A 27,677-nucleotide genomic window follows, 5' to 3' on the forward strand; every position below is an offset into this window, starting at 1 on the left:
CTGTCACCAGAGTTTTCAAAAGTGACTAGTAATTTTCAATGAGCAACTTAGGATACCTCTAATGGGGTTTGATTTGCAGAGGATGGAAACTCAGCAGTTTCTGAAAATAAGGGCAGAGTGTCAAATTGAGGCATTGAAACATCAAGTCTCAGCCTGTGTCACCACCTGCATACACATGCTCTTCCTATAGGCTCTTCCATTGCAAAGAGCATTGAAGGGAAGATCCAAACTAACCCTGTTTCCTGGATGAAATGATACATCTTTATATTTTTTTAAGTTACTGCTTTATGTAAAAAACAGAGTGAAACTACTTATGTTTACAGGTAGATTATATAGGCAGCATTTATATTTTTTCATTCACGCAAATGAATCTTTCATGACAAGAAGGGATTAATAGTTTTCACAAGACTGTTTTAGCAGGCATACTCTTCAGCATGAGGTAGGGTTCTGTCACCCGTTTAGTATTTCTTTTACTGTATCACCTAGGAGCCCTAGTTAAGGGTGAGGGCCTCAGGGTTGTAGGTACCTTGTACACACACAAAGATGGTCCCTGCTCGAAAGAATTTTCATGATAAACCAGCACCTCTTAGGAAAATTTATCCTAATTTTACAGGGACACATTCTACTTTCTACAGATTACAGATCTACTTCACAGTGGGTATCCATCCCAAGTACAGCCAGGGAAACATTTGGCTTAGTAAGCCAAAGGAGACCATTCTCACAGCTTCTTAGTACCTGTAAAACCCTCCCATAACCACTGGTGATGTGTAAAGAGGATTAACTTCAAGTTCATAAAATCAAATGAAATTAAACAACTGTCATGGATAGCATCTAAGCAAATACAGAATACAATATTTTCCTAGCCCCTCAAAGATGAGGTGGAAAGAGAAGTAGTGTGATCCCAGCCTAAACTTCTGTTCTCTCAGCAATCACATAATGCAGCCATACAAGAGCCACTGCCTTCCCGGGGAAGCAAGACCTAGATAATGTGTAAATCCAAAAAGAGCTGTACAGTGTAGTATAATATTGGATACATTCAAATAGGTGTGATGAAGCCAAACAACAGTAAGATTTAAGGCATACTTAGTAGTAGAGTCATGATCTGTTCACCTTAAGAACCATGAAATGGTTTAAGGACTTGTACATTCATTTGCTAAAACACTTCTATGCAGTTCCTCAAAGGCTTCATTTTCATAGTTACAACAAAAACATTAGATATAAGATGTGGAGGTTCCTGCTAAATATGCTTACTATATTTAGTCCTTAACACAAATGGAAGTTGGTTAGCCAATTCAAGTTCAGTTTATTTGCTTTAACACGGTTACCCAAAGAACGTACTATAGAAAATCTTTTAAGAAACATTGAGCTACAATGACATCCGAAGAAGCTATTTTCTAAAGAGGCCTACAAGCCATGGGCCTTAGTCCTCGGTGCTAATAACTAGCACATTAATTCTAGAAGTTCGGCAAACACCACAGACAATGATCAGCTTTATAAAAATATATTTTACAATTGAGTCATTTAGAAAAAAAAAATCTTTAGCTACAGCACTTAATGAAAAGCACAGTATCATTTCAAGAGTCCTTGGTGCTGGCAAAAAGCTCTTCCTGGAGTTAAATCCTTTGGGAAAAGTTTAAAAAATAAATATAGATTTTAAAAGATGTAACTATTTCCTCAAGTTTTTTTCTTTTTTTCTGAACTCGTAGGAGGTTTAAAGATTTCCTTTAAATTGACCCAAACTCCTTGAGAATAAACATTTCTGTAAACAGTATGCCTGTCATGGGGCAGCAATGCCTGACAGCAAGAACATTCATAGCTTCTAGATTTATACCATTCATTGGATGTTTGGTTAGTCAGGGCCAGGTACAGGGTGAAACAGCAATATGCCCCCAGCACCAGAGATAGGACAATAACAAAACCAAGCATGAAGACAATTCTAGGAAACGTCAGGAACAGGTGCTGCAAAGACAGATAAAATAGTAACTTATTTTAAAGTCATAGTGTATAAAGTCCCATTTTAAAACATTTTGATTTTGCTCTATTAACCACAGTATAACCAGCTCAGAGATGGTGAATCCCATATGAAGCCTTTAGTAATTAAAGATTTTCAGGAACATATTTCCTCACAGAATTTGTTCATGAAGGGACACTCAAGCTTCTGAATTTGCATACTGAACACAGGATTGTGTGGATGACCTACACCATAAAGATAAAAAATACCTGATACTTAATGGTGACATCAGATTCATTTTTAATTTATTGGATTTTGGTGATTTATGGTTGCAGCTTTAGTGTTAGTTAAGACATATTTTGGATTAAAATCCCACATGGAGTGGTTGTGAAGATACTTCACAAACATGAATTAATGTATCTGAATTCTAGGGTGATGGGTTCCATTACAGACAGAGAAATTAACTTGGGATTTGAGAGTTGGCTGAAAGAGCTGTTGGTGGCTCAGGGCATGGAAGACAGAGATGGATTGCTTCCTATCACTCAGCCATGCTTAAGCAGGCTCCAAAAATGAGTCTTCCTTTCTCAGCCAGAAGTATGGTGGCATCAATATATAGTATTAACATCGCAGTAGTCGGTGGTGTCAAATGAAAAAACAAACAAACTCACATGAAAACTCACCTTTGTTTAAGTGTGAGCAACAATACTGGCCAGGACACGTGTGTGTGTACGTACGTATGTACACCCAGCGATCTTAAACCAAGACCTCTCTGGGCCAATAGAAGTTAAACATCTCTTCCAAAGGACATCTCAAACAGTAAACAAGGTTGTGAACTACTTTAAAAACATTAGTACAGTATATGGTAACTGATGTTTATAAGGCTATTTCTATAGAGATCAAAGATTTATATTGGATATAATTGGTTTGGAGATGTAGAGACTGGAAACTGCCATTCTAAAATATTTTTAAGTTCCTTGGAATGATTGTGACTAATTAGAGCAGCAAAAGTGGGTTCACTACAAGAGGTTCACTATAATGGCTCGCTCCCCCCACAAAACAGAACAGCTGGACCTACTGCAAGATTCTTAGGAGATGAGACAAAAACAACCCCTTTGTTCAGGCTACAAGCCCAGAAATAGATTAAAACTCAGACATTACAGTGAGCTTACCTGAATAAGAAAGAGAATCTCAACTGCATGCTCTTGCCCCTGATCATCAATGTAACTTCCAAGCATCATATTTGATAGCAGCACTACTTGGATTAGAAATGCTGTTGTTATGATTGCAAGGTTTGCAGCCATGGCAGTCAGAGTGAAGAGGTAAATGAGAAAATATCTTGTATTGAAGGCACCAATGCAGTTGTTGATCCAAACACAGTGGTGATCAAAACGATGTATGCAGTTGTTACATACACCTGATCAAAAATTAAACACAAGACAACACAATTATTTGGGTTTTAAATGACCAATGAGTTCTTTTTTTTTAAACTGATCTTAGTTTATTTCCCCCCCAATGGAAATACAGGAACATGACCAGCATTTGCCATTAAGATACGAGAATAGCCATGTGTGTGCCTGATCATATGTGATTAGTAAAAGCGTGCATAGGAGCATACAGTGTGGTTTGTAGGAATATATCCAGACTTCTGATTCCTTCTTAAGGAATCTTTTATGGCCAGAAGACTTGTAGGAGAGGAGCCAAGGAACATTTGTCAAAGGCCTTTGTTACCATTAATAGTAAATGAAATGTTTCATCCTCTGTTTGTTACCACCGTGTGTGGCTTTTAAGAGTTAAGCAAATACGATGGTTGCAGATTACAAATCAGCAAGAGAAACGTAATATTTAAAAATTAACAGGGATTAAAAAACAAAACAGTTCCTCTTTTACTCGCCAGCCAAGGCTGGAGCCCAGGGACCTAGGTTTCTTCTGTTAGTGCTACCTAAAGCATCATTTGGAAGGTAGAGTGTACAGTTCCCGGCTTCATTTTAAGTGATAGGGATATCAAATACAGCAAGAGAAACATAGAATCCTGAGCTCGGGTCTTGGCAGGTAAAAGCTTTTAATTTCACCTTGAGATGCTCAACAGCTTTTCCATGTCAGGATCCAACTTGACTAGCCAGTTTTCCTTTGTATGAAGTAAAACTCCAAAGCTAGGCTAAAAGGCTGCTTTGCAATTTATTCCCTGAAACTAACCAAGATGTGGTCTCCAGGCTAATATTCTCAGTAGAGTAGTTTAGAGGCAGCATAGATATGTTGCTGATAAACTTGGTTTGAGATCTCCCTGAAAATGAGCAATAATGCCAACAATTCTTTGCAATAATTAAACGGGATAACTAAGTTAAAGGCAGGTGAACTGTAAGTATCAGCAGCAAATGAATCTGGTATAAATTTGTTTTTTTAATATCCTTGACAAGCATAAGGATAAAGACTCTTACTGCAGTGTTTAGATCTGGCTGGCTTTTCCACGTTGCATGTAGGACACATGGTGCTTTTCTGAAACATTACTCCATCATATGCATAAGCCTTAAGAAATGACTCCTGATTTGACTGTGTTATTATACCTATAAGAGAAACAACACCATAGCAGCAAACTTCTCAGTCAAGAACTGTTGAATATTTAACACTGTGTGAGGCTGCTCATGCACTTTGAATTTGTCTGTGTGTTGCCAGAATCTCAAAGGGGACGACAGTCTTACGATGACTGTAGTGAGTGGAAATAATAGTACAGAAGCCCATTTTTGGTGTTACACCATCTTTCCAGAGAGAAATATATTCTCAGAATACTGAAGTTTCTAATCTGACTCAAACCCCCCAAAACAGAAAAATCAAAGCAAAGGTTATAAAATTTGCTCACCAATGAAATAATAGTGATGATGACATTAGAGCTCTGGAAAGCAGATGAATGCCCTACAAATACATCATTGTCTGTTTTTTTATCTCCAAAGCCTGGTCAATAAATACATTCCTGGTTTTCAAAACTCTTCCAGGACTTTCTTCACTCTACCCGTCTGTGACTTTGTATGCACCTCCTCCTGGCTCACTCAGTGACTGGCGGATGAGGAGGTGAGATGATTTGATGAAGGTTGCAAAGTAAATTAGTGAGTGACAGAGCCATGAATAAAAACCCAGTCTTCTGTTGGGACTCCTTTGATTTAACCACAATATCTGCTTGTTATACAGAAATACACTGTGTGGTAAACATGAATATTCCTGGCTTTGGAGCGTGTTACTAAAATACACCAAAAGCAATTAGCCCACTTTCTTCCTTATTAAGAGCTAATTATGGCAAAGTGTTATTTAAAAAAAAAAAAAAATGCCCAGCTGTTTTTTTCAGGGCAAGTGCAGAGAGTACATTTCAAACTGTTCATCACTTATTTCAGCACTTCTTATTTGGAGCGTTAAAGAAATGGGATTTGTTGGGGCCATTTCTGATCTACCATCCAATGAAACGAATTATCAATCAGGGATGAGACACAGAGCATTTCTGGGCAATTACACGATACCTTGGGTTGTGGGAGAAAGCACCAGGTCAAAAGCGAAATGACAATTGCCCAGGAAATGCAACAATTCAAAATAAATATGAACTTACCAGGGTTGGTCACAGAGCACAGAATGAAAAACCCCATATTCACAGCCAGCAACAAATACGGCAGCAGAAGGTAATGAATGCTGAACTCCATCTCTTGGCAGTAGCCAAATACTTCCCAAGTGTATTCACCATAAACTGCCACTTGTAAGGCTAAGTGCAGGACAATGAACAGGCAACTTCTGTAATGAAAGGTGAAGAGGACAGCTTAATTCACAATCAGTGCTCTAAATACAAGATAAGCGTCATTCAGAGGTCACAGTTCAGCAGCAAAGGCTCTCATGCTCAGGAATAGCTGCTACTGAGCTCATGGTCAAACTAATTTCTCTAACTGGGATTCCCTATTGATAGTACGCAGCCTAGCCAAAATTCCCTAAATTTACAATAACTCCCAATATTTTTATGTCTTTGAGGGGTTCTTTAAGTAAATCTCATCAAAGTCTCATAATCAAAATGGACCCTCAGAGGCACAAAAGTGTGCCACAGGAACAAGCGGATTCTTAGACAACACTTTGGTGCTGACAGAGAGTCACCTTAATCCCATGAACTGCTTTGAAAGCATTGAATAAACAAAATATTAAAGTAAAATTGACCAATTTGGCAGCTGTAAGAGAAAGGACGCAGCACCATGAACAAGAGAGCAGCATACTGGGAGGTTAATGATGGCAAACACTAATTCACACCTAAAAACATACTGCATATCACATTAGGTGGACCATTTAAACTGAGGTCAGTGTGCCATTTCCCCAGCATTTAGATGCTCAGATACATCTTGCTGAATCTGTGCCCCAAGTTTAGTGCACCCATGTAGGGGGGGAAATTACTGTGGATTAAGGGAAAGATGTGTCTATTAATTAAATTTCGCTGTTCCAAGAGTAATCTGGATGAACATCTGTATTACTCGTTTTATAGCTTTAGCAATATGTGGTTTACTACAGCCTGAATTCTCGTTACAGAAAAGCTCTATTCTATTGTTCTCATACCACCTTTACCACCATAGTTTCTGAGCACCTTCCAGTAATACATTAAGTGACGTGACTAACATCTGCCTATGTGGTTCATTCTTTCAAAACTATGGAGCTACGCTATGTAAAATTTGCTTAAATATTTTAGGACATCCATTCTCTCAACAGCAAGCAAGGAAGAGAGAGAACCACACAGCTAACTTGAAAGAGAATCTGTAGTCCCAGACAAACATCCTTGGCAAAGAGGGAAACACCTCTAAGAGCAATCTCTCACAGCTTTGTTGGTACCAATGGGAGGCTGCCATCAGTAATGATCAGAAACAGTTCAGGAAAAGGATGTCAAAGAAAAAAAGAAGTGTGCTACCGTGTGTGGAAGAGCCTGTGAAGCACCCTCTGTGTTGCTCTTTGAAGCCGTGTTGGGATTACAGATGAAGATACCTGGAGCAAATGAAGATACCAATCTGAATTACACATCACTTTTCCCTCTTTGTAGCAAAAAATTCAAACAAAAATAATATTTCTATAGCACCTCCCATCTGAGGATTTCAAAGGACATTAAAAACATCAGTTCACTAAAGTCTCCTAATTCCTCTGAGGTGGATACTGTTATATCCACTTTACAGGGGGTGGGGGTGGGGGGGGGGAAGAGAAGAGAGAACTGATGCACAGAGAGCCAGTTTTTTAAAGGTATTTAGGCACCTAAAAAATGCTGATGGGGTGTTTAGAAGCACCTAACTAAGTTGTTTTTTCACCCCAGATCTTACCAATTCTGGGAAATTTTAAAGATCAGCTGTTTGAGTTATTTGTGATTTAAAAAAAAAACAAAACTTAAGGTGTTTTGTTTTGTTTAAAAGGAAAGAGCACCTTTAGGCTGAGAATATGCATGGAAAGTTTTAGCCCAAAAGAAGAACTTTGATGGAGTTGAGTGAGTGAAACCAAAGGGTTATAACGAAAGTCAAGAAGCGACCAGGAAAGTGATGCTGAGAATATCCAGTTTGATAGCTTCATGTTTTTCTAATGGTCAATTCAAAAACTGCCATAAACAAAGAAGGAAAAAAAACTGTCTGTTTTCATTCAGTGACATGATTAGCACACTCAATGCTGTGGAACTGTCTCTATCTGCCAGGGAGTAGATGATTTATCTCTATAGCAACACACCTCTCCACCAATGGTGCAAAAAGCGCAGCAGCAAAGCAGAATCGCTATATGGGTGGGGGGGTGGGGGGGGAGGAGGAGAAGAATTGCACTGAGGCTTTTTATCTTACATGTGACAAGATCACAAGCCAGGCAGGTTTGGGAGGGATGTTACGTATTCCACTTCTAACAAGTCTGCCTCATACTACAAGATAGTTCATGGAAAAATTTAAAAAAACAGGCGGCTATATGCTGCTGTTAGAGGGGCATTAGAAATCATTAGATATAAAAACAAACCTCTTATGCAACTTTCAGAATCTGACTTCAAATTAACTGTATGAAAATGTGTTTACTATCCTCTAACTATCATTGCATCCAAGAGAGGACAGAAGGAAATACCCCATTTCCCCCCGATGTAAAAATTAAGGTGGCATAAGAAGCTTCTGTGTTTCAGAGGGCTTCCCCCCCCACCCCTGCACACCACTGAAGTAAACAGCATTCAAGTTAAACCAAAGCAAAAAGGCTATTAAAAATGTTGCCTTTCCCAGTTATGTTTATGGAAGCAAGATGATATGAATGTGGAAAGAACTGCATACAGAAGCCAACCATTTTGCACCAATGAAGACTGGCAGCATGAAAAAGAGAACAGTGGGATGGACGCTGACCTGCCAGAGAGCTAGAAACAGCTATGGTGTGTGTAAGTAAGTCATTTTATATTGTTCAAAATCCACATCTTGAGGTGCTTAAAATAATACAGTCAGTCACACCTTCAACATACCGGTGGCTTTATGCATTTTGGCCTACAGTCAGAAACCAACTAATTTTTTTTAAAGATACGGTTTATACATAACCCACCCTTTAAAGTTACCCTGTAATTGTTTAACTTTGATATTTTCACATTTTATTTCTTTGGGAAAATGGGAGTACTTCTTTTACATCATAAATGGTATTTGTAATATCTAGTTTGTTGCATAAACAGCACAGAGATATATATTTTAAGTAATGAAGAAATACAATCAACAATTTGCCCAGCTCCCTTTACTCGCAAAGGGAAATACTAAAAGCCAAAAACTGTTCATAATCATGTAACTAATGTTAAGTGTCTAGTTACTTCACTGACTTTTCAGATTTTTCATTCTCCTTTCCCTGCTTATAGTACAGTGCTATTTCTTTCCATTTAGACAGATTTGTTTAAGAAAGGAATATTTGTTTATTCTTGTCCTTATTTATTTGCAACAAACTCATTTTTTAAAATCTCCTTTTAAAGAAAAATGCCTCATATAGCTAAAGTTCTTCATTCTCCTTAGTTGTTAGCATATTCTACCAAATAACATTACTTACATAGTACCGAGTAGGATTTTTAAAATAATTTTTATTAAAATTGCAGTTGTGTATGACCCATTTGCTATATTCTCTCAATTAAAACAGCCCTACAATTATTTTTATGTGAACTACAAATATTGTAAATGTATGGCAACTCAGGTTTATTGTTTATTTATTTATTTATTTTTAAGGATGATTATTTTGCAGTGCTATTGAACAAGTGTAATTTTTATATTACAGAACAGCAAGTTCTGTTCTTACCCCATACAATGCAGCAACAACATTGGTTTCAACTACATTTTGTGGTGCGTTCAGAGCTGGAAACCTTTCATGTATCTACTGAGCAGGTTCAGCACAGTTTGCTGTAACACAAGTCTCCCTGACAGTATGCCTCACCCTGAAGCAGAGGAACCCCCAAGACAAAGTAAGAGGGGGAATTCAGTCTCCATGGCTCACTCAGATTTTGGTGTGTCTGCTGAGACTGATTACATGCCATCTGTGAACTGGAGAGTGACCTCATTTCAGATAGGTCATTTAGACTTTTTGTCACCACCAGCTGGGCTACCAGCTTTGTGCATCACTGTATGCAGGATGACTGACAGATGAAAGACATTGTATCTCATTCCTGATCCCGGCTTACATCTAATTAGAGGGGTATTCATATGGCATCATGGAAATGTCCATTGTAGGTCTCAAAACCATTAAATTGCTACCAAAATTCCTTGAAAAATCAACATACCAAGGAATACAGAAGTGGTTATATGGAACAGACTATCCCAGTACCTCACTCTCTTCATGCAGAAGACAACTGGAGGATCCACTAGCAGCCGATTTTCCCTTGTTCTTCCCCCACATCTCCAGCCTCTTTCTGCCCCTACCCCCAACACTCTGCCACCTATCAGTGGGCCTCCTTACATCATCGTTGCTCAAGAAAACCACACCAGTTCTGCTAAGAGCAGACCCACAACCAGTAGAGGATAGGCCAGGATTGCCCCCCAAACAAATAAGGAGCAGGCTCTTCTCTGTTTTCAGAGCATTATGTGATATACATAAGTGTAAGAAACACGCTTAAATCCAAACAAATTATGACCCTTTTCAGAAATTTAAGTGTGCTGCATAACACAGCCAGCCAGTTATAGAGAGACAAAGCTGAAAACCGAAGGGTCAGTTTGTGCTGGCTGCACTCATACTCAAAACTGGGGAGGCATGACCACAACATGACATGAATATGACTAATGTTAGACTCCTTACCTGAGTTATACAACTGAGGCCTCTTGCAGGAAAACTCTGTTTCCTTCCTGAATAGATACAGACTAGAACAACACTAGCCAGAACTAATAGCAGATAAATTATGAAGAGAGCCAAAAAGTCCATCCTGCGTCCTGCAACAACAACAAAAAAGGAGCTTATTGGCGTTGCCTGCTGCTGTGTGTACCTAGACTCTATGCGCTGGTATCTAGGATTAGAAATGCTGCACATTATTTATCAAAACATTTCTAAACAGTACCCAATTCTGATGGAAACCAGTCCTGGAAATCTCCACAAATACTCTGGCATGGCTCAGAGCGAGGCAAAGAATCTATTTCAAAACATTATTTATGTTTTCTATAGAGCTCTAATAGTGTGCATGAAGCATTTTAGAAGCATCTACAGCCAAAACAAGGAGCCACCTCTCATTCCATAACTGGCTTCGACCCCTTTAGGGCAGTAATAATCCATTTGTATTTACACACAGCCCAACATAAGAGGGCTCAACGTGGACTGGGACCAATGGATGCTACTGTAATAAATAGCAGCAGCAGGCGAAACTCAGAACCCTGAAGTCTAGACAAATGCATTGATTTTCATCTTTGTTTTAAAATGTACTCCTCTGCATTTATCACTCTTACCTTGTGTTCTATTTATTTATTGTATCCACCTGTTGTTGCTTGTCTTTTACTTGGACTGTAAGTTATTGGGGGCTGGAACATCTTTTTGTTATATGTTTATATAATGCCTAGCACAATGGAGCCCCGCTTGGGATCTATGGGTGATATCACCATGTAAATAATAGTAATACTCTGTCATTTAAAAAAGCCAACAACATTTCAGTTCCCTTTTAATACTAGGAAGCAAAAGGAAAGCCTAATGACACCTGCAGTCTTGTACCGCACTGACAAGCCATCATTTCTATACTTTTAAGTCTCACAGATGTTTCTACACGGAGGTTTGTTGGACTTGCAACGAATAGGTGCACTTGGGTCCCTACCACGCTAGACCCGTTTACTGCTCCTCAAACGGCAGCTTTAGGGATAGGGTCACCAGACAGCAAGTGTGACAAATCAGGACGGGAGTGTGTGTGTGTGTGTGTGTGTGGGGGGGGAGAATAGGCGCCTATAAGACAAAGCCCCAAATATCGGGACTGTCCCTATAAAATCAGGACACCTGGTCACCCTAAGGGAGCCCGCTCCCGACCCCAGCCACTGCAACCCTCAAAAGGCTTTTCTGCCCCAGGGCCCGAGCCTGCAAACAGCCACACGCCGGAGCAGCTGGTCGGGCCATTGGGATCCATGGGGCAGCCCCGGGCCGGGTCGGGCCGCCCCCACTCGTGTGAGCGAGGGGACAGCTCTCCCGCGGCAAGCACCGGCGCGTCCCCCTCGTCCTGCTGCGAACCCCCACCCCGGGCACCCCCTTGCCGCAGCCCGGGAGCGGCCCTGCGGGGCTCGGCTTCAACCCCTTCCCCGGCGAGATCAGCCCCCGCCCCGGGCTCGGAGCCTGGCGGACAGGCGCTGAACGTGTCGGGATGGCAGGGCGGGAAGCGACTCGCCCAGGGGCTCCCGGCCGGAGCGCAGCCCCTGAGCCGGGGCCCGGCCCCTCAGAAGCGGCTGGGCCTAGCCCGGCTCTGAGGGAGGCCTCCGGCGGGAGGAGCTCACCGCCAGCTTCCCGCCGTGCCCTCCAGGTCTGGCTAATCGAGCGCCGAGCAGCCGGCTGCTCGGGAATCGCTTAGTCACGGAGGGGTCGTTGCCTAGTAACCGGGAGGCTCCGGGCCCCGCCCCTCGCTGGGCAGATTCTGTGGGAGGCAGAGCTCGGGTCATAGGACCGCTAAGAATCCCGCCATGACTGACCGGTACGAGACCGGAAGTTCCGGTTACTAAAAAGTTATGCAACCGGAAGTTCTGTCAGCCCAACCGGAAGTTGGTTGTCTGCTGACCCAAGAACATTGGAGCAGTGGCTGCCACCAACCAAGTTTAGTTTGTCCCTGTCTGTCCAAACTGCCCAGGAAGTGCGGTCTTGTTGTGGCATGTGGTGCGAGGCCATCACTGTCCCTTAGGATGATGTGGTGATGCTGGTGCGCTGCCCCCTGTATGATGTCACAGCCCGCATCTGCCACTTGGTGCATGATGTCACAACCTACTCTGCTACTGCGAGGTTGTTGCCATTGCTGCATGAGAATGCCACAGTCTTCAAATCGCTGCCACTGCGTCAACTGGCCACTCCCTAGCAGAAGGAAGATGTTTTGTTAGGACTCTGCAAGGTGCCATGTCATCATGAGAAGGACACAGGCATAGGTGCTGGAACTAGGGGTTTGTCTCCCCCCCCGGCTTTAAGTAGTTATCAACCCAAATACATGGTTTCCGCCTTCAGCACCCCCACTATAAAAATTGTTTCAGTACCCCCGGACACAGGGATGAGTCATCATGCAGGGATGCTGCATCAATACATCTGAAATGCAGGAGGCCGTAACTGTCTCACAGGCTGGATGCAGGAGGCTAAGCCCTGTGAAATTTGAGACCGGCCCACAAATTTCGATCTGAATGGAAAAATTGGACAGAGGCTGCATCCAGTGGGATGGAAGTGACTTCTTCTGAGTAGAGAGACCAAGACTGTCATGTGCTTTAAGATATAAAGACAGTTATTCTCAATTTCTAAGCAACTTGCCAGCTAATTATAAACAAAATAACATAGCAATAAAACAGCAATAAATTGGCAGCCAATGATAACAACAACAAGAATGATGAAAGGGGAGGTACAATCTGGAAGATTAAAATACATTTATTTATTGGAAAAAAAAAAGAAAAGAACAAATGATCCAGTCTGACCAGAAAACCTTGGTCTGAGGCATGCATCTGTTTCATCCCCACACCCCTGGAATACCTATTCCAACACCGCACTGTGTAATAATGGCATCCAGGACATGTTACTTCCTCAGGTCTGAAGAAGAGCACAGTGTAAACTCAAAAGCTTGTTTCTCTCATCAACAGAAGTTGGTCCCATAAAAGATATTACCTCACAGAACCTGTCTCTCTAATATCCTGGGACTAACACAGTTACAACACCAGGGCATGTTACTTATAGTTCAGTGGCACTGGAAATTGTACAGAAGCCCTGCAAAATGGTAGGTTAATAATCCAGTCAGTGAACTAGTTGGTAATGATGCTGTGATTTATAACCTAGTAATGTCCCTTTAAACCTTCAAAGTCCAGAACTGAGATCTTTTTGGTTGCAATTTATTACACTAGTGCAATGGCAAAGCCCAAGTATTTTCCCCAAATCAACCTCCCTGCTGTTGGAAGCCCTCCCCAATTCCCACTTGTTGTGCACAGCTCATGAGAACTAGACAATAAGAGCTGCCATACTGGGTCAGACCAATGGTCCAATTAGCCCAGCATCCTGTCTCTGACAGTGAGTACGGCTTCCAGGGAGTGTACAGAACACGGCAATTATGGAGTGATCCACCCATGCCTTTTACTACAAGTACTGCCTATGTGATTGTCAGAAAACATTCCAAGAGTCCTAGATATATGCACTTCCTATGTGATCCACTTCCTTGCTTGCAGAAACCCTCACACATCACACCTGGTGTGGGCCTCCTCCTTTATCTACCTACTGCTCCTGCCAGAAACCTTCCCAGATCCCCCAACACTTGTCTCCCAACTGCTGAAAGGCCTCTCTGATCTATCTCCTCGCCTGTGCTTTCTATTTTACCTACTTTCCTTCAGCCAGAAACTTACCTTGACCCCCTGGATGTGTACTGTCTTTCTGACCCACTTCTCTGCTCCTGGTTCCAACCCCCAGATGGGTAGAGTGGCAGCCAGCCAGGAGTACATGTGTGGGGAAAAAGCAACAAAGAGTCCTGTGGCACCTTATAGACTAACAGATATAAGGTGCCACAGGACTCTTTGTTGCTTTTTAGAGATCCAGACTAACACGGCTACCCCTCTGATGTGTGGGGAAGAGTTTCCTGAAAGGGAAATAAGGGTTTCTTGTCATGGGAGGAGGCAAGATCAACAGTTGGGGTAGATGAGTCAAGGATCTTTGAGGTCGGGGAAGAGGGAGGGATGAGAATCCCCCAGTGTAGCTTATCAGTAAGGTTTAATGAGAGGAAAGGCAGACAAATATAAGAAGGGTGCAGCAGCCAGCCACATATAACAAGAATCATGATACAGGGTTATGAGAGGCTGCAAAGATTACATCTGGTTGTTGTAATTGGATAAGCCTCTAGCACTGGGACTCTCCTAATAACCCCCTTTCAGATGGCTCAGGCTGGTTTTGGAGCCGGGGCATCCTGACTCCTAACTATCTGCTTAACAGTGACTCCATTTGTGTTATTTCTTTTTATGGAACATAATGAGAATGGCTGCTGAGAGGTTAAACCAAGGGCAGGTCTTCACTACGGGGGGGGGGGGTCGATTTAAGATACGCAAATTCAGCTACGCGAATAGCGTAGCTGAATTCGACGTATCACAGCCGACTTACCCTGCTGTAGGGACCGCAGCAAAATTGGCCTCTGCGGCTTCCCGTCGACGGCGCTTACTCCCACCTCCCCTGGTGGAGTAAGAGCGTCGATTCGGGGATCGATTGTTGCGTCCCGACGAGACGCGATAAATCGATCCCCGAGAGGTCGATTTCTACCCGCTGATTCAGGCGGGTAGTGTAGACCTAGCCCAAGACAAGGACAGAAAGTGACTGGAGCTGCCCTTGCCCAGCTGACCTAGGCAGTACAGAGAGTTCAGCTCCCAACACATACCTGTGTTTCCTTCCTTTGAACTAAGAATCTGAGATAATTAAATTTTAATTCTAGGCCTTTAAGGAGTCATTGGTCCCCTGGAGAGAAAGCAGAATCCAGACTAGTGCAGAATGAAGTTTAATGTAGGAGGAAAGCCTTATTTTTAAAACGGAAAATGCCTCTCTATAGTCTCTTCTTAGATCTCAGTTAATTGCCCAGGCTATACAGGGATTCAGCTGTATTATGCAGAGCCAGCCCATGGGTCAGCTCTACAAGGGGTAGGGACCACTAGGATAGGAAGGTTCGTTAATAAGACAAGTGGTACCATGGATTCAAAATGTAGCAATTACAAAACAAAACCACCAGGGAAATGGCTCCAAATTGAAGCACAAAGTGGCCATCAGTTCAGGGAGTATTGTGATCAGGACTTGTGGGGTTGGGGTGATGTTGTTGGAGGTAGTAGCAGGGCTATTAATTCAGACTTGCTTCCACATCTGTGGCCCTGAACAGTAGAAAGAGGATAAAACCAGTAGAAAGGGAGGATAAAGCCAAGAAAATCCCCTAAATCCCAAAGCTCTATTTAGGATTCTTATTAATGATCCAGCGTAATAGGAGTTACGTGTAAATTAGGGCTCAATTAAAAAAAAACTCAATTAAAAAAATTAATCGCGATTAATCGCCGTTTTAATCGCACTGTTAAACAATAGAATACCAATTGGAATTTATTAACTGTTCTTGATGTTTTTCTACATTTTAAAATACTGTATATTGATTTAAATTACAACACAGAATACAAAGTGTACAGTGCTCATTTTATATTATTTTAATTATAAATATTTGCACTGTAAAAATGATAAAAGAAATAGTAATTTTCAATTCACCTTATACAAGAACCATAATGCAATCTCTTTGTCGTGAAAGTGCAATTTACAAATGTAGATTTTTTTTGTTACACAACTGCACTCAAAAACATAACAATGTAAAACTTTAGAGCCCACAAGTCCATGTAGTCTTACTTCTTATTCAGCCAATCGCAAAGACAAACAAGTTTGTTTCCATTTACAGGAGATAATGCTGCCTGCTTCTTATTTACAATGTCACCTGAAAGTGAAAACAGGCATTCGCATGGCACTTTTGTAGCTGGCATTGCAAGGTATTTACGTGCCAGATATGCTAAACATTCATATGCTTTGGCCACCATCCAGAGGACATGTTTCCATGCTGATGATGCTTGTTAAAAAAAAACATGTGTTAATTAAATTAGTGACTGAATTCCTTGAGGGAGAATTGTATGTCTCCTGCTCTGTTTTATCCACATTCTGCCATATATTTCATGTTATAGCAGTCTCGGATGATGACCCAGCACATGTTGTTCGTTTTAAGAACACTTTCACAGCAGATTTGACAAAACACAAAGAAGATACCAATGTGAGATTTCTAAAGCTAGCTACAGCTCTAAGAATCTAAAGTGCCTTCTAAAATCTGAGAGGGATGAGATGTAGAGCATGCTTTCAAAAGTCTTATAAGAGCAACACTCAGATGTAGAAACTACAGAAGCCAAACCACCAAAAAAAGATCCATCTTCTGCAGGTGGCATCTGACTCAGATGATGAAAATGAATGTGTGTCAGTCTGCACTGCTTTGGATTGTTATCAAGCAGAACCCGTCATCAGCATGGAAGCATGTCTCTGGAATGGTGGTTGAAGCATGAAGGGACATACGAATCTTTAGCACATCTGGCACATAAATATCTTGTGACACCGGCTACAACGGTGCCATGTGAATGCCTGTTCTCACTTTCAGGTGACATTGTAAACAAGAAGTGGGCAGCATTATCTCCTGAAAATTTAAATAAACTTGTTTGTCTGAGCGATTGGTTGAACAAGAAGTAGGACTGAGTGGACTTGTGGGCTCTAAAATTTTACATTGTTTTGTTTTTGAATGCATTTTTTTTGTACATAGTTCTACATTTGTACGTTAAATTTTCATGATAAAGAGATTGCACTACAGTACTCGTATTAGGTGAATTGAAAAATACTATTTGTTTTTTTTTTACAGTGCAAATATTTGTAGTCTAAAATAAATATAAAGTGAGCACTGTACACTTTGTATTCTGTGTTGTAACTGAAATCAATATATTTGTAAATGTAAAAAACATCTAAAATATTTAAAGAAATGGTATCCTTTTATTGTTTAACAGTGCAATTGACACAATTAATCACAATTAATTTTTTAATAGCTTGACAGTCCTTATCGTGATTAATTTTTTTAATCGCTTGACAGCCCTAGTGTAAATACATGTTTGGGTCTCAGATTCTCAAAGATTCCCATTGAATTTCCTTCTGATCACTGTGCACTGCTAGATGGATCCGGAAAGCTGAGGTCACCTGGAAATGCTGAGACCCAAGAGGAAAGATTGTGTGTAACACAGATATATGGTATGTGCTATTCTTTGTGTTTGTTTAAAAAGCAGCATAGAATTCATCTGATTCGCTGCCTCCACTTTCCTGCAGCTTTCTTAGGAGAAACATTTTCTTAAGCAAATAACCCTTTGGCTTCTGTAGGAGCTGTGAGATATATCTCCACTGGCTGTACAGTGCTTCTCCAGTCACCAAAGTGTTGTATCTGCTGTACACCCATGGAGTTAAAACAGGGATGAATTTAATTCACTGTTTAAGGGGAGCAGCATCTTCCCATGCAAATACATTGGAGGTTGCTTCCTAAATTCTCCCCTGGGAATTTACATCTATCTAAGGTTTAAACTGGTTAAAGCTTTAAGAGCCTGAGAATTTTCTTCTTGTTCCAAGCATGGTGACAGTGTTAGCTGAAACCTCTCCTGTGCCTGCCCGGCACACTTTGTACTCCTGTTCTCCAGAAAGCTCTTTAGGTCGGCTTGCTGATGAATGGCCTATTAGGTTACTGTACTCAGATAGAATTTGCCATAGAAACTCAGGTAGTTGTCATCAGCGTGTAACTGATCCAAAAGCTTTGAAGCTATTGCGATGGTCTTGTCTGGTAATTTTCCTTATTCCAATCTGCTACTGGCTAGACCCTGTGAAGAAGAGGTAAGCCTTGCATGGCCTGCTTTCATACTGAGAGTAAAATAATTTTTCTAGTCAGGGAGAGCTTCAGAATGCCGGAAGGTAATTTTTTAGGGCAATGGAAACCAGTTCACTGGTAAATTCCTGAAAAGGAAAGTGCCAAAGTAAAATTGGAGGAGACAGAAAATGCAGCAAAAATATTAGTTGTAGGGCAACTCCTACCCCAAAGGTCAGGTGTGGTGTCCTATAGGCTACAATGCAACCCACGGTCATGCTGTTCCTGTTATCGTAGAGTGAGGACAAAGCTAAGGAACCACAGGTTCCTACTGCTGGTGGATACAACCCACCAGCAAGGTTTGTGCATTGATTCAAATGCAAGAAGATGTTCTGGGTGTGTGTATTTCTTTGTGATGTTATATGTATGTACAGTTTAGGCCTGGCCCTTGCTCCCTTGAGGAGTTATTAATGGGACCCTTGGTTGGGCATGGTTTGGGAGCCCTGGTTTAAGTCTAATTTAGGTTGTAAGATCCTCGGGGCAGGGACTGTAATTTTATTTGTCTGCAAAGTGCCATGCACAGCTATAGAGCTGGCTAAATAAATAGGAATAATTGTAGGAATACCACAGAGCCACCAAGGCTGCATGCTGGCACAGATGCAGCAGCTTGATATTATTTTTGGGACGCTCAGAAACAAAAAATCACCTGCTAAATATAATAATATGAGGGTGAGTTTGAATCTGAAGTAGGTAAAGATAATTTAATCCACAGGCTGTGCTGAGCAGCCACCGCATACCAGGCTGTGTCTCATCCAGAAGTTTGGATGATGGTCTATTAGGAAACAAAATGAGTCTTTTTTCTAATCCAGAATTTTAGCCTTTTGCTCAGAGATCCCCGGCCATTACTAATTCCCGTGGAAGCTCTGTTTGCAGACCAAAGGCTGGAGCTCAGTGTCAAGCTCGTGTCTGGTGCTTTAAATTACCCAATTACATTGAAAATTTATTGGCAACGGAGACAAAGGTTTTTTGACATGCTAAAAAAGAAAATCCATCACAATTATTGACCTTCGTTCATATTGAGTGGGTTTAATAGCTAAAGAAAATTTCTCCTGGAATTCCTATTTTTATTTCTGTGTCACCACCAGAGGGCAGTGAATACACCAGCTGGCGCTCCAAGTCAAGATTTTTTTTTACCAGCTGAAACAAAACACATTTTCTGTTAGTTATGGACTTTTTTTAAAAGGGGGTCCCACAAATCAAAGAGGTTTTCCTTTTGCAATCCCAATGTATCTTGGTCTTTTCTCTCTATTCTGCAGGTGTCTGGATGGACAGGGTAAGACTATTTGGTTTTGTTGTTTACACAAGACCTGTCACCAGGTGCTATGTTCTTCATAGTCTTAATATGGCCAATTATAAGCTATAAGGGTTTCCTAGCTCTTCCCTAATCAATAACACCCATGCCATGTTAACTAGACATGTTGCAGGTGCCTGACAAACATTGGGGTGTCTCTGATCATACCGGTGCGGAAGTGGGAGCAGTTCGGTACTAGAAATTTTTCCTTTATTTTTGCTATTGTGTGATTTTGGTGCTGATGAAAGTGAGGAGCTAGAAGAGCTAAGCATACGGAGGAGAGATGCTGTGCAAACTCCCGCTCACAGCTCTGCCAGTGCAGCTCAATCCTCATTTGGACCATCCCCTGCTACTTCAGCCATTGGGTCCCCCCTCCAGCTCTGCCTCCAGACCTGCAGCACCCAGGATTATTGGAGATTTGGTCAAGAATTCCCTGTGAGTTCTACCCAGGCACCTCAGTTCAGCTTTATAGCATCTTGTTTTATTCTAGTCCGGGGTTCCGCAATTTCCATTAATTTCTGCCAGGATACTGGTCTGCAACACACCTTGCTATTTCAGCCGCTGCCTCAGGTTTCTTCAGAGCAGAGACTGACAGTATGGCTGAACTGTGCTAAATAGTGTACTTTGTGATGTGAGCAAATGCCAGTCCGGAACTAGGCTGAGACACCCCTCCCCCGCAACTCTTCACATCTGTGATCTTCCCCTAGCTCAGCATTTCTGTCATGACCCAGATCCCTTATCAGCTTCCTCCATTCCCTGATCAAGAGAAGTTAAATTTGCACCTGGGAATATGGCAGCCAGTGTAGGAATCAGCAGCAAACTGGGTGGGATTATGGAAGGGGAGAGTAAAGAGCACAGTAGAAACGCATGGACAGACAGCACTGCTAGAGAAGAGCAGGAATGTACATTGGCCAGTTAGCAGAGTGAGAAGTCAGTCATTAGCCTTTGATGTTAAATGCTGCCTTGTCCTGCTCTAGACATCCTGCTACAGTGAAAATATTTAAAGTAGAAAGAAGAGTTTAGTCAGGAAGAAAACACACACAAACAATCCTCCAGGAGATAAAGCTGCTGTTTGGTGCCGATTTTCTGTGCCTGCCCAGAGACTGAAGAGACTCAAGCTGCATTAAAATGGATTAGGGGCACATATGCAGTGTTGTTGTTGCTATGGCGGTCCCAGGATATTAGAGAGACAAAGTGAGTGAGGTAATAATCTTTTATTGGACCAACTTCTGTTGGTGAGAGAGACCAGCTTTTGAGCTTATGCAGAGCTCTTCTTCAGTTCTGGGAAATGTACACAGTGTCCCAGGTAAATGCAAGGTTGCTCATATCACAGAAACCAGGAAGGACCAGAGGCATCACCACAGCATCAACAGGAACTCCAGCCATATAAGTGAGACATCTGATTGGGCAAAATGATTGGCATGAAGTATAGCTCATGGAATGCCAGGAGTTGGTCCTTAGGTGATGTACTGTGACACTGCCTATGAAGAGAGAGGGCTATTTGAGTGGGCTGCTGCATAGCTGGAGCTTTCAATGGCCACAAGATATCGAGAATTTCATCTCAAGATGTGTACACAACTGGTGAAGAGTAGACAGATGTGTGGGAATCTTACATCTTCCTCTGAGACATATGGTACTGGCCACTGTTGGAGACAGGATAGTGGACTAAGTGGACCTTGGGTCTGATCTAGTCTGGCAATCCCTGTGTTCACTAAATTATGCGTGGAATTGTTCACTATTTCATTCTGAGCAATTTTATGCCCCTGCGTGTAGACAGCTCTGCTCAAAAATGGGTTGTTTTGTGGTTTGATAACAGGGCCTATTTTTGCACCCCCCAATACATCAGAGGAAGAAATTTTTTTTGGAAAAACATGTCTTCTTGAGTTCATGCCAAATGAGAAAAAATCCTCCTATTCTGAACAGCTTCACTTTTGTTGTGAATATTTTGTACACTTTATTGCAGTCAGTCACACATCTGAAAAGATCAAACATTATCCCTCCTGATTAAGGATGTAGAAATGCTTACTGACTGAATGGGGCAAATTTTCAGATAAGCCTCAACCCATCCTCTAAAATTAGAACATAAGAATGGACATACTGGGTCAGACCAAAGATCCATCTACCTCAGTATCCTGTATTCCAACAGAGGCCAATGTCAGGTGCCCCAGAGGGAATGAACAGAACAGGGAATCATCAAGTGATCCATCCCTTGTTGCCCATTCCCAGCTTCTGGCAAACAGAGGCTAGGGACACCATCCCTGCCTGTCCTGGCTAATAGCCATTGATGGACCTATCCTCCATGAATTTATCTAGTTCTTTTTTGAACCCTGTTATAGTCTTGGCCTTCACAACATCCTCTGGCAAAGAGTTCCACAGGTTAACTGTGCATTGTGTGAAGAAATACTTCCTTTGTTTGTTTTAAACCTGCTGCCTATTAATTTCATTTGGTGGCCCCCTAGTTCTTGTGTTATGAGAAGGAGTAAATAACACTTCCTTATTTACTTTCTCCACACTAGAATTAGTAGGGCAGTTTTTACTCTTAGGTATTTGTAGGCACAATTTTGCATGCCCAATATTTGCAGGAGCAAAAAAGTCAAGTATTTCTGTTCAAGCTGCATTTGTGCGTTCAAAGTGAGTAGTCAGAGATCTAACTACCTGACTTAGTTACACAAGTATACCTTGTGCGCACACAGCATTTTGCATATGCAAAATGTTCCACATGAAAAATGGTGCATGCATAAACTTGGGCCTGTAATGCTCTGTGTGCAGACTGTGTCTTGGCACCTACATGAGGCAGGATGACAGGGTTTGCTGGGAATTCTATGAGAGAACCTGAGCTTTTTGGGTCTCTAGTCCCATTTCCAGATTTGAGAGGTTCAGATACTTTCCACATAAACATCTCTTTGGGCTGCTTTTCTTGTTCAAATTTCCAGGGTCCCTGCTTCGCAGCCCATCACTATTTCTGTTTCCCTTTGGTTTTGCATTTGTGTAGATGGGGGCAAAAGTAACAGTAAAAGCACACACATGTTTATATTGGGCCAGATTTAGCTCTGATGCAACTCTACTGAGGTCCACAGTGTTATACCAGGAAGTGTTCGGCTCCTTGTGTGTATGATGGATAAACAGACTTGTTGTAAAAGTAATGATTGCTGTGGAATCAAGAAAGAGAAGGTGAGAGGGGACAGATGCTTATGAATGTTACAGCAGTGACCCATTTATGGCCATTAACAGATACAATTAGAGATGGAAAAGACCTACAGAGCATCACAGCCATACCAGAGCAAGGTGGGATTGTTGCCCATGGTGTCCTCTCCAAGGCTTTATCCTGTCAAGTTTCAAGTTTCACAAGTAATGGGGCTCTCACCAGTTCCCTTGGGAGACTATGTCATGCCCCTCTGGATGTCACCATTGGGCAGTTTCTCCTGATATTCAGCCCACATTGGCACATAAAACAGAAAGTCGTGCTGTGTGGTTCCTAATGGGATGTAATATCCCTCCCCCAGATTTCTACCCCAGGCCCCAGCTCCTGTTGGTGCCGCAGCAGGAGGCATAATACCTTAAAATCTTTTACCTTGCTAAGCCCAGGGATCCTGAAATGATGAGGAAGCAAAGGAGAAAATCAGAAGACAGCAGTTTAATATTCAGTCCGTGTTATCACACATTTCCCTGCCTTTCTGGCCCTCTGTGTCCAACTCTCTCAGCCATTCCCAGCCAGGAGAATGGCTACAGGTTTCTTTGCATGGGGGCCGAGTATGAATAGGAAGTAGGAAACACAGTTCTGATTACACTCTTTAGCCTAGATCTTGGCAGTCATCCAAGTGAGGTGCTTTTCTGTGTGCCAGATATGTATCAATGCATTTCTACCAGCACAATATCCCTAATTTTCTCCCCAACACAGCTGGTTGCCGGACCAGGCCAGGCCAGTGCTTCTGGCCATTCTCTAGCCCTGTATTTCTGCTGCTTTGACATCCCATAGTTGTCTATTTTGATTTGCTCGTGTGGGTAGTAGATTTCCCTGCTTGGGCTCTAATCCATTTTAACTCCTTTCAAATTCTAATTCCACTTACAAGTCTTCAGTCTCAGGTCAGCGTGAGACAAAGCCATTACTAACACTGTAATCAGTCTGCAGTTCTCTTTGGCGTGATAGTGAGATTAAACAAAGTAAAAAAAATACGCATGAAGCTAACACGCAGCATCTTGAGGGGAACTTATTCTGTTCTAAGGAGACTGGAAGGTCATTTTAGTGGCAGTTTGTTGTGGTAGTGAGTGGGGAAAAATGAAACCCTGCTAGAATGAATCTCTCTTTATATTGCTGATCTCAACACTTTCACCATTAAGGTGCCTTACATAAGTTTTTAGCCAGTTCAATCGCTATTGTGGGCCTTAAGGAAAAAAAATAGCGTATAGGCTATTCTTCCGCAGTGAAGTGCACCTTGAATGCTGGATTGTGGATATAGCAGCTGATCAGACCTGGCTGTCTGAAGGAGTAAAACGAATTTGTGTGGATCAGTGATACGTGCTCCTGAAGGAAACGAATGAGAATGAAGACCGTCCTGAAACCTCAGAGGGACAAACATGTCCTTTGTGAGAGCCTGGCTGGCCTGCCTCCGAGGACCACAGATTTCTGTAAGTCTTTTCTCATATCACAGATTCATAGCAGTTAGAGCTGGAAAAGACCTACGGTAGGTGGTCACCTGGTCCATCTCCCTTTAGCCAAAGCAGCATTGTTCCCTAGTACATAATCACCAGTGTTTTGCCTCGTCTCATTTCAGATGTTCAGCCTGAAGGACAACCGTCTGTCTGTCTGTCTCCCTGCTTATATCGCCCTTGTCTGGGGTCTCCAAACTTCCCTTGGGGAGATCACTCCACAACCTAATAGCTCTCCTGATATTCAGCCTAAATTTTCCTTTGCTTAATTTCACTCCATTAATCACAGGCTTGTTCCACCCTGAACACTTATGCTCTCTCCTGGACATTTTCACCTGTCCGATGCTCACAGACAATTGTTATATCTCTCCTTTAGTTATTGCTTCTTGTTTAGTTCTTTTAATATTCCTTTGTAAGACAATCCTCCCAATTCCCTTTACAGCACAGCTTCAAGTAGCTATTTGCAGTAGCAGATCCAGACGGTGATTATTAATATAGGTTTCTATAGTAATGGATCTCTCTCTCTCCCCCCACTATCCTTTTTCCCTGTGAACAAGCTGCTCCATGTCATCCCTGCCAAGAGGAGGAGGTTAGAGATATTTGTCTTTCACCTACTTGGATTTTAATAGGATATTAAAAATATTTTAATCTCTTGCTGAATTCCAAATGATAAAACTGTAAGGAGGGCTCCTCAGGACTTAAGTGAGAAGAGAAAACATAATTTTGTCCCTAAAATTGGAGTTAGAAGAGTCAAGCTGGTCCGATAGTCACTGGGTGAAAGAACAGCTGAAATGATGATGCCATGGCTTCTTTCATACATATGCTTCTGTACTGAGGATGAGCGTGGACTGGAGTAGGACTCTGACCAGAAATGCAAAGGCAGAAGACAGCCACTTTGGGTGATAAATCAAGATTCTATTTACACACCAACCCTGCCCCCGCTATTCTTAGTGAAAGGGCTGGCACAGATAATAGGGAAAAATAAGAAGGGGAAGGTTTTCAAAGATACAAAGAGAATGAGGCACCCAGTTCCCTTAACTTCCAGTAGGAATTAGGCACTGAGTACACAAATGGGCACAGGAATTCTCTGTGGTTCTCTGCTGACAGTGCTTTGGTGTAATCAATCTCAAGATGGGAGTCAGGTATTTGGAATACTCTCCTATCACTAGGTATGAAGTTTGAGAGGTGCTGGAGACTGATTTAGTTTGTATTAGCGGTTGTTATTGGAGCTTGTTTGGAACTGGTCCATGGTACTGGTTTAAAAACACCTGGGTTTTGTTACTTTGCTTTTTTGTAATCTTGAGTGGAGTTAGAGGCTTTTGGAGTTGAACAGTGCAAAAATAAAAATGCATTCATGATGATAATTGATTAATGGTTATTATTACTAACAAGCCTCCATAAATTGTATGTAGTGCAGTTGTAGCTGTAACGGTCCCAGGATATTAGAGAGACAAAGTGGGTGAAGTCATAACTTTTATTGGACCAACTTTTGTTGTCTCTTTCACCAACAGAAATTGGTCCAATAAAATATATTATGTCACCCACCTTATCTCTCTAAGCCTCCATAAAGTAATGTATCCAGTCATTTCAGGCAAAATGCTTTTTATTTCCTTTGGAATATTTTGATTACAAGGGCCCTGTCTCTATTAGCTTTTCAGACATGCTGAATGCATGTTAAATAATGTGTAATAAATAAATCTGAGACTAAACAGCATCTTCATAGAGAGGCTGGATCAAAGGAGAGCAAGTGAGTCTGTATGCAAATTATTTAGCTAGTATCAAAGGACAGTTAATGGGCATGCCTACAAATTATTTAGTGAAATCAGTGCAGCTGAAAAGGAGGTTCAAGGATGTTGCTCTGGAGTGTTTAAAGAAGCCTTGATGATCACATGTTCCAGTTTTCTCTTAAACGTGTGCTTCTTCCACAAACACTAGTGGCTGGTGAGCCTGACACGTCTTTTGTGGTTTGATCTTCCCCGTTAAGTCAATGGGAGTTTTGCCATTCGTCAGGCTCTCTGTAGTGGCTCATGACCTTGAGTGCCTGCTGCAGAGCAGACTGTCAAAAAGAGGGCAGACACCCCAAACTGGTGGTACGTTCTAGAATTAGATTTCACCAAGCCGGTAACAACACATTTCAACTCTTGGGTCACTATAACAATCTCATCATGGAGTCACAGACAGTCCCCTTAGACTCTCCAGTCTGTCTTGCCACCCTGGCAAGCGGGGTGTAGTGATAAATGGTCACTTACACCAAAAATCACAAAATGTTCAGATTGCTTCCAGTCCCAAGAAACCAGTCACATACCCCAGATCAACCGGTACCCTAGATCTTACACCAAAGACACCACCTGTAACCAATTCTGTAATAAACTATCTAAAGTTTTATTAACTAGGAAAAAGAAAGAAGAGAGTTATTTACAGGTTAATGGAAACAAACATATACACACAAATGAGTTGGAATCTAAATCCTGAGAGTGACAGTTGTAGTAATCAGCTGTGAATTCAAGATTCTTTCAGGGCGGACCCAGGCATGGCCCTGGGAGATCTCTAACTTCAGTTTGGTGTCTCTGGCCTGTGAGAGTTCAAACAGCAAAGAGATGGAAGACTTTTCTGTGTCTTTGATTTATTTCCTTCACTCAGCTTCCAAGTCCATAGGATGAGCTTCCTTGCATGTAGCATTCCCAAGGTGCGATAGGGCCATTTACCAATTATTTGTATTGCAATGTTCCTTGATGGCCCATCTGATTTCGATAGTTCTTCTGGACGGGCTGGGGGAAAACACCCTTCCCATCTGAGTTCACAAGTTTAGAGCAAATATTTTCAAAGTTGTAAAGCAAAACTTACATATTTCCTTGTAGCATGGAATACAAACATTACAAATAAGATTAATGCATGCAGCATTATACAAACATTCTATAGACTCTAAACACTAACGACATTCTTATAAGACTAATTCCTATGTTGAGCAACACATAAGTGAACTGGTCTGGTCTCCAGTTCTGAGTTTGTCAGTTCTTAGCTGATGCCTGCAGCCTGGGCAAGAGCTGGCACCTGGCCTGCCAGCATCACACCATTGATTTCAGTGGACACAGAATCAGATCCTTTGTTCTTACTCATGAATCAGGCCTTTCATACATCCTCTTCTTAAATTCTGGCTTTACCCTTCATTATGCTGAAAGTAGATCAGTACCACATAAAGGGTGTTGCAGCTTACCTGGTCTTGGCCAGACTGGTGCGAGTGCAATGTCACCTTCCCCAGGTGAAGCCTGTGAGTGCTCATCCCAGCAGGATCTAGAGGATCTGGCAAATTCTAATACAGATATGTTTGCAGTCATTGTGTAATGAGAACTGTTTGTTATAGTAACCCATTTGGAGTCATTTGTGTGACCTGGTTTTTAGGGTGACATTACCAGGAATATGAAATGATGGTTTCACTACACGGGTAAAAGACAGTTAGTTTGCTTCCAAAGGAAACAAACGGACTAGACTAGAAGGATAAGGAGCAGTTTGTAGGGAGGGATAAAAAGGATCTTCTCCCCACCCTATCATGGGCATTTTCTTTCCAAAGGGATGAGAACACAGAGCAGACTAGAATTCCCACCAGAGGGCATCCTATATAAATAACATCAGCTGGACCTAATGTTCTTACTGTATGGGAAACAATTTGACTTTTTTTCTTCCCTCCCTCTCCAGTTACA

At 41.8% G+C, this 27,677-nt stretch overlaps 1 protein-coding gene across 2 annotated transcripts; it reads right to left on the bottom strand.

Moving 5' to 3' along the window:
- Positions 1 to 1,283: 1,283 nt before the first annotated feature.
- On the bottom strand, positions 1,284 to 12,060 carry ZDHHC4 (zinc finger DHHC-type palmitoyltransferase 4). 2 transcript variants are annotated; one of them, XM_024102406.3, is made up of 8 exons: positions 11,872 to 12,060; positions 10,849 to 10,982; positions 10,211 to 10,341; positions 6,867 to 6,940; positions 5,541 to 5,719; positions 4,387 to 4,512; positions 3,121 to 3,365; positions 1,284 to 1,959 (listed from the first exon to the last, which is right to left on the bottom strand). In XM_024102406.3, exons 3-8 carry the CDS (start codon positions 10,331 to 10,333, stop codon positions 1,675 to 1,677), a joined length of 1,032 nt encoding a protein of 343 aa, XP_023958174.1. In that variant the 5' UTR covers positions 10,334 to 10,341; positions 10,849 to 10,982; positions 11,872 to 12,060; the 3' UTR covers positions 1,284 to 1,674. The 2 variants fall into 2 exon arrangements, with proteins under 2 accessions (XP_023958174.1, XP_042708982.1); XM_042853048.2 differs by lacking the exon at positions 10,849 to 10,982 and having other exon boundaries at positions 11,872 to 12,011.
- Positions 12,061 to 27,677: the final 15,617 nt, after the last annotated feature.

This window comes from Chrysemys picta, chromosome 10 (assembly GCF_011386835.1).
Source record: "Chrysemys picta bellii isolate R12L10 chromosome 10, ASM1138683v2, whole genome shotgun sequence".
Lineage (NCBI taxonomy): Eukaryota > Metazoa > Chordata > Testudines > Emydidae > Chrysemys > Chrysemys picta.

Coding starts and splice junctions, on each gene's coding strand:
- ZDHHC4 (XM_024102406.3), bottom strand. CDS start 10,333: ATGGACTTTTTGGCTCTCTTCATAATTTATCTGCTATTAGTTCTGGCT. Junction 6,941..10,210: donor GCCTCAGTTGTATAACTCAG/GTAAGGAGTCTA, acceptor CATTTGCTCCAG/GTATCTTCATCTGTAATCCC. Junction 4,513..5,540: donor GTGCTCTGTGACCAACCCTG/GTAAGTTCATAT, acceptor TTTCTCTTATAG/GTATAATAACACAGTCAAAT.